Source organism: Macaca mulatta, chromosome 10 (genome assembly GCF_049350105.2).
Source record: "Macaca mulatta isolate MMU2019108-1 chromosome 10, T2T-MMU8v2.0, whole genome shotgun sequence".
Lineage (NCBI taxonomy): Eukaryota > Metazoa > Chordata > Mammalia > Primates > Cercopithecidae > Macaca > Macaca mulatta.
Genome location: NC_133415.1, coordinates 21,149,630 through 21,168,639, shown reverse-complemented (window position 1 = coordinate 21,168,639; position 19,010 = coordinate 21,149,630). Strand labels below are relative to the sequence as shown.

General features: G+C 54.9%; 2 protein-coding genes across 6 annotated transcripts; both read right to left on the bottom strand.

Moving 5' to 3' along the window:
* Positions 1–98: 98 nt before the first annotated feature.
* RNF215 (ring finger protein 215) lies at positions 99–8,673 on the bottom strand. Of its 5 annotated transcripts, none has more exons than XR_013399340.1 (9): positions 8,280–8,673; positions 7,868–8,011; positions 7,318–7,389; positions 7,152–7,237; positions 5,583–5,739; positions 1,542–1,661; positions 1,309–1,465; positions 971–1,073; positions 99–882 (listed from the first exon to the last, which is right to left on the bottom strand). XR_013399340.1 is itself a non-coding variant. In XM_015150143.3 (9 exons), the coding sequence occupies exons 1-9, from the start codon at positions 8,565–8,567 to the stop codon at positions 860–862; spliced, it is 1,137 nt and encodes a 378-aa protein (XP_015005629.1). In that variant the 5' UTR covers positions 8,568–8,673; the 3' UTR covers positions 99–859. The 5 variants fall into 5 exon arrangements, 4 of the variants coding, with proteins under 4 accessions (XP_015005629.1, XP_077806200.1, XP_015005627.2 ...); XM_015150143.3 differs by having other exon boundaries at positions 1,322–1,465; XM_077950074.1 differs by having other exon boundaries at positions 1,322–1,465; positions 1,542–1,658.
* On the bottom strand, positions 8,651–15,221 carry LOC144331820 (uncharacterized). The gene is made up of 3 exons (XM_077950075.1): positions 15,070–15,221; positions 12,898–12,956; positions 8,651–8,934 (listed from the first exon to the last, which is right to left on the bottom strand). The coding sequence occupies exons 1-3, from the start codon at positions 15,172–15,174 to the stop codon at positions 8,787–8,789; spliced, it is 312 nt and encodes a 103-aa protein (XP_077806201.1). The 5' UTR covers positions 15,175–15,221; the 3' UTR covers positions 8,651–8,786.
* Positions 15,222–19,010: the final 3,789 nt, after the last annotated feature.

Below are 19,010 nucleotides of genomic sequence, written 5' to 3'. Positions count from 1 at the left end.
GACATCTTGGGGGCCATCTCAGAATTCCCTCTACCACAGGCAGTAGAACCTAAGATAACTTTAAAATCTTAAAACACCCATACACATTTTACATCTTATGTTAAAATATAGCCACGTTTATTTTACTATTAAACCTTCCCTACCCCAACTCTTTGAAAAAAAAAAAAAAGGATGCCCCTGGATGAGGCACTACATTGATCCTGTGGCTTCGAGTATCCCGGTCGGCAACACAAAGCCGCAGCCAAGGAGTCCAGAACAGGATCTAAGGCCTCTGGTCCTAGCCAGGCCCAGGAAGGGAGCCAGGCTGGACGGGCAGTGGCACCCATGGCTCCCAGTGCCCAAGGACCAAGGGCAACAGGCAGACAGCCTTGACCAAGACGTATCCTGAAAGACGGTCAGGCCAGGGTACCCCAAGGCCAGATAGCTCCTCCCTCAACCCACCCCCCAATAAATAAGCACAAAACCTGGCCACTGTAGTCTCAGCCTCCAGGGATTCCCAGACAGGCCACAGGGAGCTCCCAGAACCCTGGGAACAGCTACACTGGCCCCATATTCTCCTTCCCTATTGACCTGGGAGCTGCCTGTGAGGAGGGCAGACTCATGTCACAGGATTACAGAGAAGGTCCTAAAGTGACCTCTTCCTTGACTGACAGGTCCCGGCCCTAGATCCTCAGCCTGTAGCTGTGGAGCCCCCCTTCCCAGTATGGACACAGTGGGGCCCTCATCCTTCCTCCCACCCAATGGGCTTGCTGTCCTGTCTATCCTGCTGTCCCATCCTGTCCTGTCCTGGGAGCCCAGGCTGAGGACCGGGGAGCAGGCAGGAAGGGTCCATCCCCACGTGCAGAGTCCAGCTGGGCAGCTAATCATCAGAGTAGCGGTTCCCTGCAAGGGAGAGGAAGAAGAATAGGGAGGGAGGCATCAGGTGAGGAGCAGGCGGAGTAGGCCAAGGGCCCCTGCCCCTGGTGCTCACCCAGGACGTTGAATTTGCACAGTGGGCAGGTCTGCTGGAGCATCAGCCAGGGGTCCACACAGTCTCGGTGAAACTCGTGCTTACAGGGCAGCACCCGGAGCCACTACAGGGGTGGGAGAGGAAGGTCTCAGGCCACTGAAGCAGGACTCCACATGGGGGTGCCTGGTCCCATGCCCCTCGCCTCAGCTGGGGAACTGAAACCTCACCGCTTCCCCCACCCCACTGAAATTCTGCTCTGTAGCCCTGGGGGCTGAAGGAGAAGGGCCTGGTGGGGGTGGTTCCAAGGTCCTGGGAGTAAGGTGGGAGGCATCACAGGTGAGCTGATGGCTGGTCTCTACCCAGGGCACTAGCCTGCTTGTTGCAGAAGTAGTCCAGGCACACGGCACAGGTCTCAACACCCGGCTCCGGGAGGCCCTGCGCCGCCCTGCTCAGCCGGCAGCGCCGTGTCTTGAGGGATGCCAGTCTCCGCACCACGCGGCGCTTAAACAGGTCCACCTGTGGGGAGAGGACAGGCACGGTCTTGCAGGCCCAAGGGCTAAGGGCTCTGGGGCTCCCTGGGGCTGGCTCTCACCTGGCCTCCGAGCTCCCGCTGGCTCTGCCGCGACGCCTGCCGCTGGGCCTGGACCACGAGGCCTGTGCACAGGAGCATGGCCACCAGTAGGATGGCATTCCACAGCTGCTGCAGGGGCTTCTGGGGAGGGAAGCAGTCATCAGGGACACGGGGCCGCCCCCACACGCCTCCCTTAGGAACATCTACCCCCAGGAACGCCAGGGAGCAGGCAGGTAAGGTGTGCTGATGGCCTCTGTGTCCCTGCAGTCCCCAGCTTCCTCTTCCGAAGGCTCCGTCCCTCCCACTGTGTGCTTCTCAGGATCACTCACTCTGCCCTACACGTTTTCCCATCCAGCTTCAAGAGGAGCCACATCCATTCCCAGCCCAGGGCTCTCTGGGCAACAAACCTGATGTTTTGCACACACAGAAGCTTCTATCTGGTAGCCTCAGAGACTCCCCAACCCAGCACCCAGCAACCTAGCACCCACCCTGGGACCTGCTCACTCTCCCACCCCCATCCTCCTGCACTTCCTCCTGATCGGCTTTCTCAGGCCCTGCCATCACCCACTCACCCATCCAGCCTGAACGTTCACACCCCCCAGTACGGGAGGGAGCCAGCCCCCAAGGCCTATTGCTTTGTTCTCCTGGGTTGGGGGGTGGTCTCTCATGCCCTCCTTGCCACCCATTTCCCACCCACAGCCAGAGGGTTCTCCCCTGTACACCAGGCCCCGCAGCTCCCCTGCCTGAGCTCCTTCCCTGTAGTGCCACCTGCCTCCTCTCAGTGTCCTGTGCTCCTGGCTCCCTCCCGTGTCTGTGCCTCTCCATACTGTTCCCTGTCTTGGGAACCCTCTTCCACCTTATCCCTTTTCTCAGCTACTGCCTCCACCACATCTTGCTCTAGAAGCTCCCTGACCTCTTACGGCCGGGTGAATGTGCCCCCTAACCTCCGGCTGCCCCGCCCTCCTCACACCTGCTCTACCCAGCGTTGTCTTGCAGCTGCCCTTGGGGGTCTGTGTGCTCCTATCTGTGGGAGGTAACCATAGCTGATGTGGCCACCACTCTAACCCAGTACCTCCCATCATCTTTGTGGAATGAGTGAATCTGGAAAGGAAATGTGACTGAGAGAACACTGTAAAGCCTGGGGGCCTCAGGCCCCTGGGCAGCCTCAGAGTGACTGAGGGAACAACAAGGATCTTGACTCAACTCGCCCCAGATGTGGTGTGGCTGCTGGGCTCTGACTACTCAACAGCTGGCTCACGAGATGGTGCGGCGGAGTAAGCAAAACACAGCACGCTCCCTCAGGTGCGCCTCTGCACAGGGTCTGTGGATGTCTTAGGACTAATACACACATTCACTTCAAAGCTCTCTGCAGCTGAGTGCTGCTCTGCCATCGTGTTCTTCCCTGACCGATGCTGAAGTTCATCTACCGTCATGTGGGGAAGAGGGGCTGAGAAATGACCTGATGTGAAGAGCTCACAGCTCTAGACAAGCCTGGGTGCTGCTAGTGCCACAGGCCATTGCTCTGCTCAGAGTGGAGGTGCTCTGGGGGCCCTCACTGGGAAGTGTCTGTGAGCCCCAACTCCCCTCTCCATCCTGCCCTCTTCTCTCCTCCAGCTGCAGCTGGGCAGTGCCACCTGTTCTAGGAAGCTGTCCCCAAGCCCCAGGCTGAGTGCCTTTACCATGCCCTAGAGGGTCCCGGGGTCACCACCAGCTCTGTGCTCACCCCAGCAGTGACAGCATGTCTCTGGCCTATCTCCTCTCCAGACTGGGCCCCCATGAGCCCAGGGCTAGAGCAGCCCAGTTGGCCAACACCTGCTGGGGGCTGTATACCAGGAGACTGGGGCGTCACTGCATGGCAGAGAAGTAACTCAAGAAATGCTTGTGGGCCGGCCGCGGTAGCTCGCAGGCCTGTAATCCCAGCACTGTGGGAGGCCGAAGCGGGCAGATCACCTGAGGTCAAGAGTTCAAGACCAGCCTGACCAACATGGAGAAACCCCGTCTCTACTAAAAATACAAAAAATTAGCTGGTGTGTGGTGGCACAGGACTGTAGTCCCAGCTACTTGGGAGGCTGAAGTAGGAGAGTTGCTTGAACCCAGGAGGCCGAGGTTGCAGTGAGCCAAGATTGCACCATTGCACTCCAGCCTGGGCAGCAAGAGTGAAACGCTGTCTCAAAAAAAAAAAAAAAAACCTTGCGGACAGAATACCCTTGAATGCCCTTGATGCCAAGTGTTGGAAATCCAGGGATGATAAAACATAGCCCTGGCTGTCAGGAGACAAAGTGACACTCCTGAGCCCCATGCCAGGACTGAGTGGCCATTATGGCGTAAGTTCTCCAGGGCAGAGCCTGCTCTACAGCTCCATGCCTCAGAGCAGCCAGCTGGCTGGGCTGAAGGTATGGCCAGCCTGAAGCTCTGCTGCAGTCCAGAGACCCAGCCTCGCCAGGCTCACTGCATCCTGGGGAGCCCTATGTGCCCCAGGTTCAGTGCATCTTGGGGAATGTACCTTGTAGAGCCCCAGGTGAGGATGGAGGGCAGGAAGAGCAGTAAGAACGGTTCATTAGCCAGGGATGGTGGCTCACACCTGTTATCTCAGTACTTTGGGAGGCCAAGGTGGGCAGATTGCCTAAGCTCAGGAGTTCGAGACCAGCCTGGGCGACACAGCGAAACCCCATCTCTACAAAAAATACAAAAATTAGCTAGACATGGTGGCATGTGCCTGTAGTTCCAGCTACTTGGGGGGCTGAGTGCTGAGTGTCACCTGAGCCCAGGAGGTCAAGGCTGCAGTGAGCCAAGATCGTGTCATTGCTGTTCATCAGACCTTCCTGATACATGAGTGTTGCTGCTCTGGACTCCCAGAGGCTGGAGGGATGGTGACTGGGCCCTGGGGTCAGGACTGAGAGCCCAACACCCATCAGGCCAGCCACTGAGATGCCTACTCCAGCCACCCGTCAGACACCTCAGCGGCCATGGCCACCCAATAATTGGGTTGGGACCACCTTGACCTCGGCCTGCAGCCTGGCCAAGGCTGCTCAGCTCTGCCCTCTGGAGCAGCCAGACCGACATGCAGACTGCACACAGCCCCACCCCAGGCCTCTCACCAATGCCTGACCTGTCCAGAGGCCTGTGTGGGCTACCCATGACAGGGATACACAGAATACCGTCCCTGTTCACAAATGAGGAACCCGAGGCCAGAGAGGTGAAACTCCCAGCCTGAGATCAGTCAGCTAATGTTTCCGAGCCAGGATTCGATCCCAAGATTGCCCCACTGGAAGTTGCCCTGCACAGCCCACGGTGGCCAACACCTGCTGGAGGCTGTACACTAGGAGACTGGGAGGTGACTGCCCAGCAGTCCAGGGACTCAAGAAATGCTTGTGGACAGAATACCCTTGAATGCCCCGATGCCAAGCGCTGGAAATCCAGAGACGATAAAACACAGTCCTGGCTGTCAGGAGACAAAGCAGGATGGGCTGTCCCAAGAAGCCCAGGAACAGCCTGACCACGCCTTGCTGTGATACAAGAGGCAGAGAGGGGACTTCAAGCTGGGCTGTAAGCGAGGCTTTCCAAAGAACGGTGGCAGGATGAGTTGTGAAGGTTCTAGCTAGACTAGGACGTGTGGACACAGAGAGAAAAGGTGTCCACGTCTACAGCCAGGCGTAGACAAGGCCCAGTGGCAGAAGGCCAGGGCATGTGTAGTCATTGGTACAGGGTGGCCAGAGCATAGGAAAAAGGACTAGAAAAACAGAGTGAGTGAGTGATGCAGAGAGCTGTGAAAGGCACGCGAAGGGGTCTGAACTTTATTCTACAGACAGTAAAATAAGGCTTCCCAATGACTGCAGAACGTGAGGACAGCAGCTAACACTGACTGCACGTGACCTGGCCCAGGCACCCCACTGAGCGCCCACCTGCACCATGTCTCTGAACACTCACAGGACTCCTGTGGGGTGGGACAGGCCGTCCTTGCCACCACGGTAGGGAGAAGCCACAGGATTTGCAAGACAAGGCCATGTATGTGGCCCCATGAGCCTCCTTTCCCTAGGCCCCATGTCATCTGCTAGCACCCACCTGCTCCTGGGCACGACTGCCTCCCAGGCAGACCAAGTCCTGCCATCCTCCATAGCCATCCTTGGAGAGGCCACAGGTGGTCCATAAGGTCAGCTTCCACTCAATATTGGCAGACAGGGACTCTCCGCTGGTGATCTCAGCTGTGGCCTGGGTCCTCCTGGGAGGGCCAGATGGAAGGACTCTTGGAAAGAGAGGCCCAGACCCACCCAATCCCAGCTCTGCAGGAAAAGGGTACCTATGACTATCACCCCTGTTGGCCTTCCACTTTACCCCAGGCCTTTTCTCTCTATTGGTTTTTCCAGTTTTCACACCAGCCAGGCCAGGGAAGCCTGCAAGCCCAGGGAGTCCACCTTCCTCCTTGCTGGGGCCAGTCCCCTCTGCCCACAGAGCCACCTCCTTGCTCCAAGCTCCAGGCTCTGGCACCTCCTTCCCATCCCCTCACCCAGTTTTCAGCCTGGGAAAGGGCAGTCTTTTTTGTTTGTTTGTTTGTTTTTGAGACAGGGTCTCCCTTTGTCACCCAGGCTGGAGTGCAGTGGCACAGTCACATTTCACTGCAGCCTCTACCCCCAGGGCTCAAGTGATCCTCCCACTTCAGCCTCCCGATTAGCTGGGACTACAGGCATGTGTCACCACACTCAGCTAATTTTTGTATTTTTTTTTGTAGAGACTGAGTCTTGTCATGTTGCCCCGGCTGGTATCAAACTCCTGGACTCAAGTAATACTCCTTCCTCGGCTTACCAAAGTGCTGTGATTACAGGCATGAAACACCATTCCCAGCCGAAAGGGCAGTCTTAAAGCTAACAGTTGGCCAGGCGCGGTGGCTCACGCCTGTAATCCCAGCACTTTGGGAGGCCGAGACAGGCGGATCACGAGGTCGGCAGATCAAGACCATCCTGGCTAACACGGTGAAACCCCGTCTCTACTAAAAATACAAACAAATTAGCCAGGCATCGTGGTGGGCACCTATAGTCCCAACTACTTGGGAGGCTGAGGCAGGAGAATGGCGTGAATCCAGGAGGTGGAGCTTGCAGTGAGCTGAGATCGCGCCACCGCACTCCAGCCTGGGCAACAGAGCGAGACTTCATCTCAAAAAAAAAAAAAAAAAGAGCTAACAGTTAGGCCGGGCCCTACCAGGCCCAGTCACAGCGGCAGCAGGGGCAGCAGCAGCAGTAGTGGCAACGGGGGCTCACGCCTGTAATCCCAGCACTTTGGGAGGCCGAGGCAGGTGGACCTGAGGTCAGGTGTTTAAGACCAGCCTGGTCAACGTGGTGAAACCCTGTCCCTACTAAAAATACAAAAAAGTAGCTGGGTGTGGTGACACATGACTCTGATCCTAGCTACTTGAGAGGCTAAGGCAGGAGAATCACTTGAACCTGGAAAGCAGAGGTTCCAGTGAGCCGAGATTGCACCATTGCACTCCAGCCTGGGCAACAAGAGTGATACTCCATCTCAAAAAAAAAAAAAAAGGCTAACAGGTAAGACCCTGGTCCCAAGCCCCCTCAGCCCATGGGAGAGCCAGGGGCTCTCTGTACCCAGGGTCAGTCCTTTGAAGTCTAAATGCCAACTCACTGCAGCAGTGCATCCAACAGCTTGGTGACATTGGAGGAATAATGGAGGACGATCACTGGCCTAAGCAGAAGCTGGGATATGTCCAGCTGCAGGGAGACAAGGAAGTCAGCAGGCCTGGGTCTCCCTTTCCCCAGCTTGCTTACCCTCACCGCCTGGTCTGATTTACCTCTCGGACCACGTTGTGGTTCAGGATGAGGAGAAGCAGGGCAGAGGCTCCCAGGAAGAGGGCCCGCCGCATCTGCAGAGGGATAGAAGGCAAGAGGCTAACATATACCCTGCCTGCACACCTGTCTCACCACCTGCAGCCCCAGCTGCTCTTAGTTCCTGGCCCTGCAGTGAGCAAAACTCTGGACAGACTAGCCATAAGCTCCTGGAAGTCAAAGGTGGAAACTGCTTCCTTCCTCCTGCCTCCCTTCCAGAGGCGCTGTGCCTTCCCGGGTCCTAGCAGGGCAGTCCCCACAGTGGCTGCTAGCAGCAGCTCCCCCCGCATCCCATACTCTCAGAGCTTGGTCAAGCTTCCCAACCTCTCTCTGGCCTCTTCTCACCTCCCTGCTTCGGAGCCGTACTGACTCCATTCTTCAAACTGGGGTGCCGTGACCCACCCAGGCCTAGAGCTTCTCTGCAAGCTCTTAAGGGCCCATCTAAGGAGGGCCTGGCTCTAGCAGATGCCTTGGAATCCCTTCCTCCAGCCCCTCCCCCCTAGACATCCCCTGCACCTGCTGGACCAGGGCCTTGGGATAGGCCTGCGGGCCACTGCCCTTATTCTCCTGGTGGAACTGGGCCACCTGCTCCTTGCCCACGTATGCCACTGCAATCCAGCCTTCCACCGGCGCCTCCTGCTCGGCATCCACGATGTCCATCTGTGTGGCAAGGGGCCATGAGCAGCGGGAGGCAGGGTGTTGGGGAGGAGGGAGCCGGGGTCATCACAGTGGATGCAAGGCCAGAGTTCGGAGAGCATCTGGCTCTCAGGTTTGGGAAGCCTGAATGCTGGGTGCCTGGGGAGCCTGGGGAGGGGCGCTGGACTGTCAGGGCTTGGTGGAGGATGAACGTCGCTTCTGGGTGCGGGGTCTCTAGGGAGGGTTGGGAGAGGGGTTTAGTGATGCGGCCAGAAGGCTCAGCAGCGCTCACCAGCAGCAGGCGACCGCCCAGCAGGGGCGCCGGGTCGGCTTCCGAGCCGATCCTGACGCCCTCCAGGACCAGAGCGTCCTGGCGCGGCAGTCTCACGTCCACCCGCACGGCGCGGGCTCCGCCCCGCCCCGCCCCGGCCGCCGGCTCGCTGCCGTCCGCCGCGGCCCCGGGCCCCGCCAGGCCCAGCCACAGCGGCAGCAGGGGCAGCAGCAGCAGCAGCGGCGACGGGGGCGGCGGCGGAGGCGGCGGCGGCGGCGATCTCAGCGCGGGGCGAGCGGCAGGGCCCATGGCCCGACCCGACGAGTTGGCGCAACAGTGGGGCCGGGGGTCCCGGGCGCGGGGGGATCGGAGGGAGAGAGGCCGCTGCCGGACGGGGCGGGGAGCCGGGAGGGGCGGGGCCGCGGCCGGACGGGGAGGGGCACCAGGAGGAACGGGGTGGGCGCTTGGCGTCTCCCGCGCCCAGACTTGGCCGCGGGCGCCCCCTGGTGGCCGCGGAGAGCTTAGGCGCTAGCGGCCGAGGGTGCTGGAGAGGGGCGGAACCGGGATCGCAGCAGGAAGGCGGGAAGTCAGAGAGAGGAGGTTCTCGCAGCCAGCGGGGTGTTCCGGCGGCGGACGCGTCAGCGGGGCAGACAGGAAAATAGTTGAAAAGGGCGACCTGGGGGAGCAGAGACACGATCAGAGCCCGAGAAGGGCAGGAGCAAGGGATGTCTAAGGGACCTGGTGGCAGGCCCTTATTCTGCGGCAGCCCCACTGACCCACGGGGTGGCCAGGGCCAAGTCACGTCCCTCTCTTCCCCGGTCCTCCCTGTCTCGACCCCACTAAACAGCAGGAGGCAGAGAACCAGAGACTGGCATGGGAAGCCGACGGGGGAGATGAAGGGGCAGGGGAAAGGGGCTGGGGGCCAAGGCAAGATGAAGCAGGCAGGGACCCAGTGCCTCAGTAGGACTGAGAGGCTGGGTCACTTCCCTCATCTGTGAAATGGGCACCATAGGCCGGGCGCGGTGGCTAACACCTGTAATCCCAGCACTTTGGGAGGCCGAGGTAGGCAGATCACCTGAGGTCGGGAGTTCGAGACCAGCCTGATCAACATGGAGAAACGCCCCCATCTCTACTAAAAATACAAAATCAGCCGGGCGTGGTGGTGCATGCCTCTAATCCCAGCTATTCAGAAGGCTGAAGCAAGAGAATCGCTTGAACCCGGGAGGGGGAGTTGCGGCGCCATTGAACTCCAGCCTGGGCAACAAGAGTGAAACTCCGTCTCAACATACATACATACATACGTACATACATACATACACATATACATACATACATAAGGACCGTGTAAAATCAACCCTGCCTCACCCCCAGCAAATAACTCAAATGTCTACTGGAATGTGGAAGTCCCACTACTGTCCTAACTACTAACTACTGTCCTAACTACTAACTACTGTCCCACTATTGTCCGTTTCTCCAAGGGTTGGGGCTGCTGGGAGCTGGCTCAATCTGAAACCTGAGCCTTTAAAAATTGTATGGTGGGCCAGGTGCGGTGGCTCACGCCTGTAATCCCAGCACTTTGGGAGGCCAAGGTGGGTGGATCACGGGATCAGGAGATTGAGACCATCCTGACTAATAAGGCGAAACCCCGTCTCTACTAAAAATACAAAAAATTAGCCGGGTATGGTGGGGGGCACCTGTAGTCCCAGCTACTCGGGAGGCTGAGGCATGAACCCGGGAGGTGGAGCTTGCAGTGAGCTGAGTTGGTGCCACTGCACTCCAGCCCGGGCAACAGAGCGAGACTGTCTCAAAAAAAAAAAAAAAAAAAAAATTGTATGGTGATATAAGGGCAAGGGTCAGATGAGCCACAACCTCTTTTTTCTCCAGAAATATTGAAATAATTTTACAGTGAACACCTGTATGAACACTGATATGGGATGACCAAGTTGCTCCTGAAGAAGCGTGAGATGGGAATATATGACAGCCCCCGATATCGGCCTAAAGACAGACAAATGGAACATGAAATAGGCCAGAAACTGACCCACACATCTAAAGATGCTGTACGTCAGAGGAAGCACTGTGTTTGTGGAGATAGAAGGAGGCAGTATCATGGACTGTTTGGTAAATTGTGCTAAGAAATTCAATTAGCCATTAGGAAAAGAAATGAAATTAGACCCCTATTACATACACATCATATACAAAATATGAATTCCATATAGATTAAAGACATAAATAAGAAAAGTAAAAGTTTAAGCATCAAAAAATTATTTATGTATTTGTTTATTTTTGATACAGGGTCTCTCTCTGTCGTCCAGGCTGGAGTGCAGTGGTGCCATCTCAGCTCATTGCAACCTCCACCTCCCAGGGTCAAGGGATTCTCCCTCCTCAGCCGCCAAAGTAGCTGAGACCACAGGGGTGTGCCACTATACCCAGCTAATTCTTTTTTTTTTTTTTTTTTTTTTGTAGAGACAGGGTTTCGCCATGTTGCCCAGGCTGGTCTCGAACTCCTGGACTCAAGGTATCTGCCTGCCTCAGCCTTCCAAAGTGCTGGGATTATAGGCATTAGCCACTGCACGTAGCTAGATTCTCTGTTCTGTTCCATCGGTCTACAGTAGTCTCCTCTTACCTGAGGTTTTAGTTACCTTCAGCCAACCAAGGTCCAAAAAAATATTAAATGGAAAATTCCAGAAATAAACAATTCGTAAGTTTTAAATTGCATGCCATTCTGAATAGCGTGATGAAATCTCTTGCCCTTCCTCTCTATCCCACTCTGGATGTGAATCTTCCCCACGCTGTAAATGTTACCACCTGTTAGTCACTTACAGGCCTCAGAGTTATCAGATTGAAGAAACACAGTAGGTGTTCAGCACTACCTGAGGTTTCGGGCATCCACTGAGGATCTTGGAATGTATTGCCCAAGGATAAGGGATCACTACTTGGATACGTTACTAACCTTTTTTGTTTTTTGTTTTTTGAGATGGTGTCTCGCTCTGTTGCCCAGGCTAGAGTGCAATGGCATGACCTCGGCTCAATGCAACCTCTGCCTCCTGGGTTCAAGCGATTCTCCTGCCTCAGCCTCCCGAGTAGCTGGGACTACAGGCGCCCGCCACCACACCCAGCTAATTTTTATATTTTTAATAGAGACGGGGTTTCATCATGTTGACCAGGATGGTCTCGATCTCTTGACCTCGTGATCCACCCACCTCGGCCTCCCAAAGCGCTGGGATTACAGGCGTGAGCCACTGCGCCCGGCCACTAATGTTCTCTCATACGTATGAAATCACTCTTCATAAGCTACAAAATGCACCGTGGAACCCCTGTGGTGCCTGTGGAGAGGCTTGCTTCTCCAATTCTGTGACTGTTCCAGCCCATCTGTCAGCCCCAACACAGGGTTGCAAGGATGCACCCGGTAATCAGCCAGGTCTTTGGCTCCATGTTCTGCCTGCCCCATCCCCACTTTCTCCCTACCCCTCACCCCACGGACCTAGTCACCCCTCAACATACACACTCCAACCAGATGCAGGTCCTTGTTCACGCTTGTCCGCCACCTAGAACACAGTTCTGCTTCCCCACTAATATCTACATCCTAGCTTTCCATCAGTGGGAGCCGGAGCCCCCTTGCAAACTTGGTGGGTAACCAGTTCCCTGTGGTGTGTTCTTCCATGGGGTAACCCCTGGTTATCCCAGAAGGGACAAGAGCTGGAAGATGTCATCCCAGTGTGGGTGGGTGTAGCTCAGCCCAGCCAGGGGCTTTCTGCTGCTTTGGGGGTGAGGAGGGTTAGGGGGTGAGGAGGGTTAGGGGGTGAGTAAAGAAACAGTGAAGATTGGAGCCAGTGCTGGCGGGGGGCAGGGTACAGTGTAAGCCCAGGAAATGAGGCCGCCAAGGATGGGAGATTGACTGCAAGGAGATGAGTGACCTTGAGGCCCTGCCTAGGAGTGGAGTGTCTGAGTAGGAGGGGACTGGAGGACCCCAGAAGGGAGGGAAGGGATGCCAGCTAAGAGACAAGCAGGCCGCCCTGCTCCCAGGGATGGACGACAGGATGCTCAGCCCTGTGGGCTCTCTCTGGAGTAGCCCAATCCACAGATCCAAGCTCCCAAGAGAGGGTGGGGAGCTAGAGAGGACAGGGCTGTCATTCTCTCGCCATGGGCCTCTGGGCAAGCCACTTCCATTTTCTTTGTTTTTTTCTTTTTTTTTTTTTTTTTTTGAGACGGAGTCTCGCTCTGTCGCCCAGGCTGGAGTGCAGTGGCGTGATCTCGGCTCACTGCAAGCTCCACCTCCCGGGTTCACACCATTCTCCTGCCTCAGCCTCCCGAGTAGCTGGGACTACAGGCGCCCACCATCACACCCAGCTAGTTTTTTGTATTTTTAGTAGAGATGGGGTTTCACTGTGTGAGCCGGGATGGGATGGTCTCGATCTCCTGACCTCGTGATCCGCCCGCCTCGGCCTCCCAAAGTACTGGGATTACAGGCATGAGCCACCACACCCGGCGACCCACTTCCATTTTCTTGGCCTTCGTCCCCAGTTGTAAAATGGGAGCCTGGACTAAATGACTTGGGAGGGCCTTTCATCAGACATGCTGTGATTCCAAGTAGCTTGTTTCTTGGGATGCAAGGTTTCCTGGCCCTGGGCTGGGCAGAGACCTGCATGGAGAAGGCCCCAATTTCTCTGTCTTTCCTTGCTCTGTAAAGTTGCTGGGGACCTAGGAAGAAATAAAGCTATTAATGAAAGTGCGAGGCATGGATTATGTTAGCTCAGCGGTGGAAGCGGGTGGTGATGAGGATGAAATGTTTTAAAATTGGTACCAGGAATGGGGTGTATGATAAGGCCAGTGAATTTTGTGAACCTGAGCCCTCTGCTTCTCTTCCTTTGCTGTGAAATGAGTTATTTGGTCACACACCAGGCTGTGCAAATGCCATACAAATGGATGAGGCATTCCATGAGTACACAGATGGTGATGCTGGCAGAAGGATGAAGGGCAGGGAAGGCAAATCCACATCTAGAGTATGTGTCTGTTCCAGTGAGCATGAACCTGGGCCCCACCAATGAGGAAGAGGCCAAGGTAATCAAGCTGCCACCAGGTGGCAGGCTGGTCCCTGGGGAATGTGGCCACATGGGGCCCAGTGGCTTCATTTTGTACAAAAAGGGCCTTGAAGAAGACAATGCCTAACTCGACGGAATGTGTCACCATCAGTGGGGGCTTCAGCCCAGTGGCAACAGGGACGGCCAGGCCTGAGGTGGTGGTATTTTTAGAACATGGAGGTCCCTAAGATCCCTTTACCTTATGGACATGAGCTCCAGCACATAAAATAAGTTGTCTTCAAAGATCTTAAAGTGTCCCTTGATTGTTTAGTTCCATCTGCCACCTCCCTCCACTCACCCAGATGCTCAGAGGGTCGACAACTCACTCAAGATCACACAGGGCAGATGCAAAGTAGCCGCAGCGTAATTGTGGCATGGGCTACAAAGTCTAGGGATTCCTGCTCCTTCCTTGGGCCCAGCTCTCAGGGACAGGGTGAGTGTCATTCCCACAAATGGATATCAAAGGTCTTCTCGGTGCTAGGCACTGGGCATGGAGCAGTGACCGTAACCAGCAATGGTTTCTGCCCTTGAGAACAGATAGAAAACCATAACCACATACACAAGCAAGATCATTTCGGGCCACAGTAGGTGCCACAGGAACGAGATAAAATAGCATCAGAGAGGTGCTGGTGGCCAGAGGCCACTTCAGCCTCATTACCAGGGAAGGGAGACCCCTCTAAGAGCTGGTGTGTGGGCTAGCACCTGAATGGCAAGAATATTCAAGAGAAGGAACAGAAAATGCAAGTCAAAACAGTTGATACCAGCTGGGTACAGTGGGTCACACCTATAATCCCAGCACTTTGGGTGGCCAAGGTGGGAAGATCACTTGAGGCCAAGAGTTCAAGACCAGCCTGGGCAACATAGTGAGACCCCCATCTCTAAAAAAAAACCCACAAAAAATTAAAAAAAAAAAAAACAAAAAACCAGCCAATAGCTTCACTGTGTTCCAGGTACTCTTCAACGTTCTTTTTATGAATTAGCTCATTTAATCTCATTCCAATCATATGAGGTAGTAAGATTATCACTGCCACTTTACAGATGAGAAATTGAGGCAGAGGTCAAGTAACTTTGCTAAGTTATAGAACCAGGACCCAAACCCAGGTAGTCTGGTTCCAGAGTTGGTGGGCCCACCCCTATGCCATTCTGCTCTGAGAGGTCACTGGCGTGGGAACAAGCTTGCCTATGGAATCTGGACTCTATTTTAGCTCTATTTGGGGTGGAAATGGCAACCCATCCTTCCCAAGGGAAGTCTCCAGGCCCCTGCCAGCTAGCGCCAAAGCCACAGCAGGGGCCCCCAGCACCCCTCCGGCCCTCCCCTCCCCTCTGGGGGAGTCCTGAGGTCCCAGCTCCCTGCCCCCTGCCTCTGTGCTCACAGCTATCTGGGCCACATCATTCTAAAGGGATTTGGCTCTTGGAGACAACTGGAGACTGGTGAGAAAGGGCTTAGGGATTAGACAGTGATACCCAGGAAGGTAAAGGACTTAATCAGGGGTTCAACTGTGGGAAGTGGGGTGGGGAGAGGATTTTGTTTCTTTGCAAAGCCAGGCTGGACTGCGGAAGTGAGGAGGAAATGGGGCTCAGGGGAGGAGCCAGACAGGCTGAGTTTCTCACTCTCTGATGTGCCTTCAGAAGCAACACAATAGTCATAATAATCCCTCACCTGTGTGCGCCCACCTCTTCCCCAGCCATTACTTCACTTGCAATTTTCACAGCGATGGGATTAGTTCTCTCACCAGATCACAGACACCCAGAGGAGGCAGGTGACTTGAGGCGGCTGCAAGCCCCACAGGGCTGGGCTGGGAGGAGGGGAGGAGGCTGGGGCCAGGGCTTTTCTGCATGGCTGCCTGCAGGCACAAGGGCTTTCCAGAGAGTTCGTGCTGCCCTGGCCCCGTGGAAGTGGAGTGTTCCACAAATATTTGTTGAAGGGTTTAAAAGACTGTTCTTTCCAACTCTCAAATCACAGAGCCAATCTCTTTGCCACCCCCTTCCCCCTGGCACCACAGATTTTGAGGCCAGGGCACGCAGGAGGCCTCTGATCTCAAGGCCAGTGCCCTCATTTTAGTGAGGAAACAACCAAGGTCTAGAAGGCACGGGCCAGCAGCCCTGAGGAGACCCCCAAATGTGCGCCTTGCAGAATAGTCACGGCAGCACATTAAGCAAGGACATGGTCTCCAGTTCACACACCGGACTCCCAGTCCAGTGCTCCTTTCTGTGCACAGAGCTTCCCCCCAAGAAGAATCTGAAGCACAGGGCTCTGTCAGCACTAGGACTGCCACCCCAACGCTTCTCCTAGATCTCTGCGTGCCACCAGCCTTCTTTAAGTTGTTCACACTCTGTGTTCCCCTAACCAAAGTCCCCAGCAAGATATATCCATCACAGAAGGCTCTCCCCTCCAGCCTGCCTGACCCGGGAGACCTGGTTCTTCCTGTTGGGCCACACTGTTCCCTGATAGTTGCCACTACAATGCAAAATAGTCCACACCAAGGCCAGGAAAGGGGACATCTGGTTGGCAGAGGGTAGCTCAGGGAGAAGCTCCTGGAAACAGTATTTGATCAGAGTCTTGAGGGCTGGGGAAGACCTGGCAGGAGGATACAGGACACAGCAGCAACTCTCACAGAAGCAGGAGTGCAGAGGTATGTCTAAAGGACAGTGGGAAGCTTCTCAGACTGAAATAAAGTGTGTAGAGGGGGCAAGTGGCCCTTGGTGCCACAGGGAACGCTGGGATGGGGTGGGGGTAGGCCTCAGATGCAGATCAGTGGGATTGAGTTGACTCAGGAAGGAACCAGGGAGCCATTGAAGATTCTTGAGCAGGGGTGCAACATACCTAGCAGGGAGGAAGAACTGTAGGGCAGGGGTTAGGGGATAGAGAAAAAGTGGGGATGGGAGGGAGGGACTCTCTCTCGGTAGCCAGCTCCAAGGACTTCACCAGATTATTTATTCAGGTTTTTTGTTTTGTTTTGTTTTGTTTTGTTTTGTTTTTTGAGACAGAGTTTCACTCTTGTTGCCCAGAGTGGACTGCAGTGGCGCAATCTTGGCTCACTGCAGCCTCTGCCTCCTGGGTTCAAACAATTCTCCTGCCTCAACATCCCAAGTAGCTGGGATTACAGGTGCCCGCTACCAGGCCCGGTTAATTTTTGGATTTTTAGTAGAGATGGCGTTTCACCATGTTGGCCAGGCTGGTCTCAAGCTCCTGAACTCAGGTAATCCACCTGCCTCGGCCTCCCAAAGTTCTGGGATTACAGGCATGAGCCACTGAGCCCAGTTAGTTGGTTTTGTTTTGTTTTTTTTTTTTTTTTTTGAGACAGAGTCTTGCTTTGTTGCCTAGGCTGGAATGCAATGGTGCGATCTTGGGTCACTGCAGCCTCCACTTCCTGGGTTCAAGCGATTCTCCTGCCTCAGCCTCCCAAGTAGCTGGGACTATAGGTGTGCGCCACCATGCCCGGCTAATTTTTTTTTTTTTTTTTTTGGTATGTTTAGTAGATACGGGGTTCACCATGTTGGCCAGACAGGTCTTGAACTCCAGACCTCAGGTGATCTGCCCACCTCGGCCTCCCAAAGTGCTGGGATTACAGGCATGAGCCACCCAGCCTGGGCCTATTTAGGATTTATATGATCACATTAACTAGCTGTTTTACGGTGGGCCGGAGGTAGGTTAAGTCTCAGTGGAGGAAGAAGAAAGAGGCAGCTGTTGAACCTGGGAGGCACAGGCCTGGGGAAGGGTTCTTTACTGAGGCTTTTATTTGGGTAACTTCAGATGCGGGGAGGGCTGTATCCTGTTGGGTGAAGGTGATCGTGTACTTTCCTGGGTAACTTCTGCAGGCAGTTCCCAGGCCCGTCCACACCTTGGCCTGGGAACATTCGGCCTAGAAACCACAAACTTGGGTTTAAGTCCCAACTCTACAAGTGTCCACCTATGACCACCTCTCCCTCAGGCTCCTCAATGAGTCACCTGACCTGCCTACCTTACAGAATTGTCCCATGCTTAAGTGACAAGCTAGATCTGAAGGTACCTTGTGAACTGTAAGTTGCTGAACCAATATAAAAGGCTGTGTTTCTTTTCTTTTTTTTTTTTTTTAGAGGGAGTCTTGCTCTGTCACCCGAGACTGGAGTGCAATGGCATGATATCGGCTCACTGCATCCTCTGCCTCCCGGGTTCAAGCAATTCTCCCACCTCAGCCTCCTGAGTAGCTGGGACTACAGATGCACACTACCACACCTGGCTAATTGTTGTATTTTTAGTAGAGATGGGGTTTCACCATGGTGGCCAGGCTAGTCTCGAACTCCTGACCTCAGGTGATCTGCCTGCCTTGGCCTCCCAAAGTACTGGGATTATAGGCATGAGCCACCGCTCCTGACCAAGATGGTGTTCTTCTATAATAGTTTCCTTTGAGTAGGCTCTACCCTGGAAAGAACATCCTGGCCCTGGAAGGGTCTTATATAAAGATCTTAGCCATATATCCAGTGAGGAAGGCAGCCCTGTCCTGCCCCAGGCCAGAAGCCAGTGAGACTAACCAGGGCAGAGCTGCCTGAAAACTCTCTGCAGAGGTGGGCACTGGGGGCCTCAACCCTCACTCTGCACCCTGCAGCAGACCTCTATGGTGGGGGCCACACCAAGGGCAGAGCAAAGTCCTTAAATGTCTTTAACAGGCCTGGTGCCTTTGCCTCCGGGTAAGGAGAGAGACTGGGGACATTCTGCTTTCTCTCTCTCAGAGACTTGAGTGTTGAGGGAGCCGAGGTATGGCTCTGGGAGATGAGATGCCCACAGACTCCTCGGCCTAGCTCTGCATTAATTCCAGGCCATAAGGGGAGGGCACAGCTAAGCACTTTCCATGTGCCAGGCAATGGGCACTCCACATCTGTCATGCCACTAACAACTTTGGATAAGCCATGCCTTGTCTGGGCCTCAGTTTCCCAAGCTGTTAAATGAGGTAAGTTGCATGATCCCTGAATGATCTATATTTCTCTCTCCCTCCCAGGGTTCTGCCAGCACCAGGATCTGTGGCTCTATTGGAGCGTTTCTTACATTCATTCATTCATTCATTCATTCATTCAGGAAACATTTATTAATAATCCCTGTAGGCCAGGCACGGTGGCTCACACTTGTAATCCCAGCACTTTGAGAGGCTGAGGCGTGAGGATCACTTGAGGTCAGGAGTTTGAGACCAGCCTGGCCAACGCGGTGAAACCCAGTCTCTACTAAAAATACAAAAATTAGCCTGGCATGGTGGCGTGCACCTGTAATCCCAACTTGGGAGGCTGAGGCAGGAGAATAGCTTGAAATCGGAAGGCAGAGGATGCAGTGAGCCGAGGTCGTGCCACTGCATTCCAGCCTGGGTGACAGAGCGAGTTTCCGTTTCAAAAAAACAAAAACAAAAACAGAACAATCCGTGTGCAGGATGCTGTGCAGTCCTGCACTATGGGAGCCTGGTTAGAAGAGCTCATTAGATAGCACCTTTCAATCCCTCCTTGTTCAGAGGCCCAGAGAGCTCAGGTGCCTCGCCCAAGGTCACACTATGAGCTAAGAGTAAATTTGGAACTAAAACTGAGACTCCCTGCCCTTCTGATGCCCACTGGCCTCAGTCCCGGTGGGCGCACTTGCTCGCTTCCTGCCTGGGTTTCTGACTTCAGGAGGGCAGAGGGGGCCCATGTCAGAGCCTCCCGTGCCCCAGTGCAG

Coding starts and splice junctions, on each gene's coding strand:
- RNF215 (XM_015150141.3), bottom strand. CDS start 8,567: ATGGGCCCTGCCGCTCGCCCCGCGCTGAGATCGCCGCCGCCGCCGCCT. Junction 5,740..7,151: donor CTGTTGGATGCACTGCTGCA/GTGAGTTGGCAT, acceptor TGGCCCTCCCAG/GAGGACCCAGGCCACAGCTG. Junction 1,074..1,321: donor ACTACTTCTGCAACAAGCAG/GCTAGTGCCCTG, acceptor CCACCCCTGTAG/TGGCTCCGGGTGCTGCCCTG.
- LOC144331820 (XM_077950075.1), bottom strand. CDS start 15,174: ATGCAGAAAAGCCCTGGCCCCAGCCTCCTCCCCTCCTCCCAGCCCAGC. Junction 12,957..15,069: donor CTCTGGGTGTCTGTGATCTG/GTGAGAGAACTA, acceptor ATTTCTTCCTAG/GTCCCCAGCAACTTTACAGA. Junction 8,935..12,897: donor TTGGGGCCTTCTCCATGCAG/GTCTCTGCCCAG, acceptor CTGCTCCCCCAG/GTCGCCCTTTTCAACTATTT.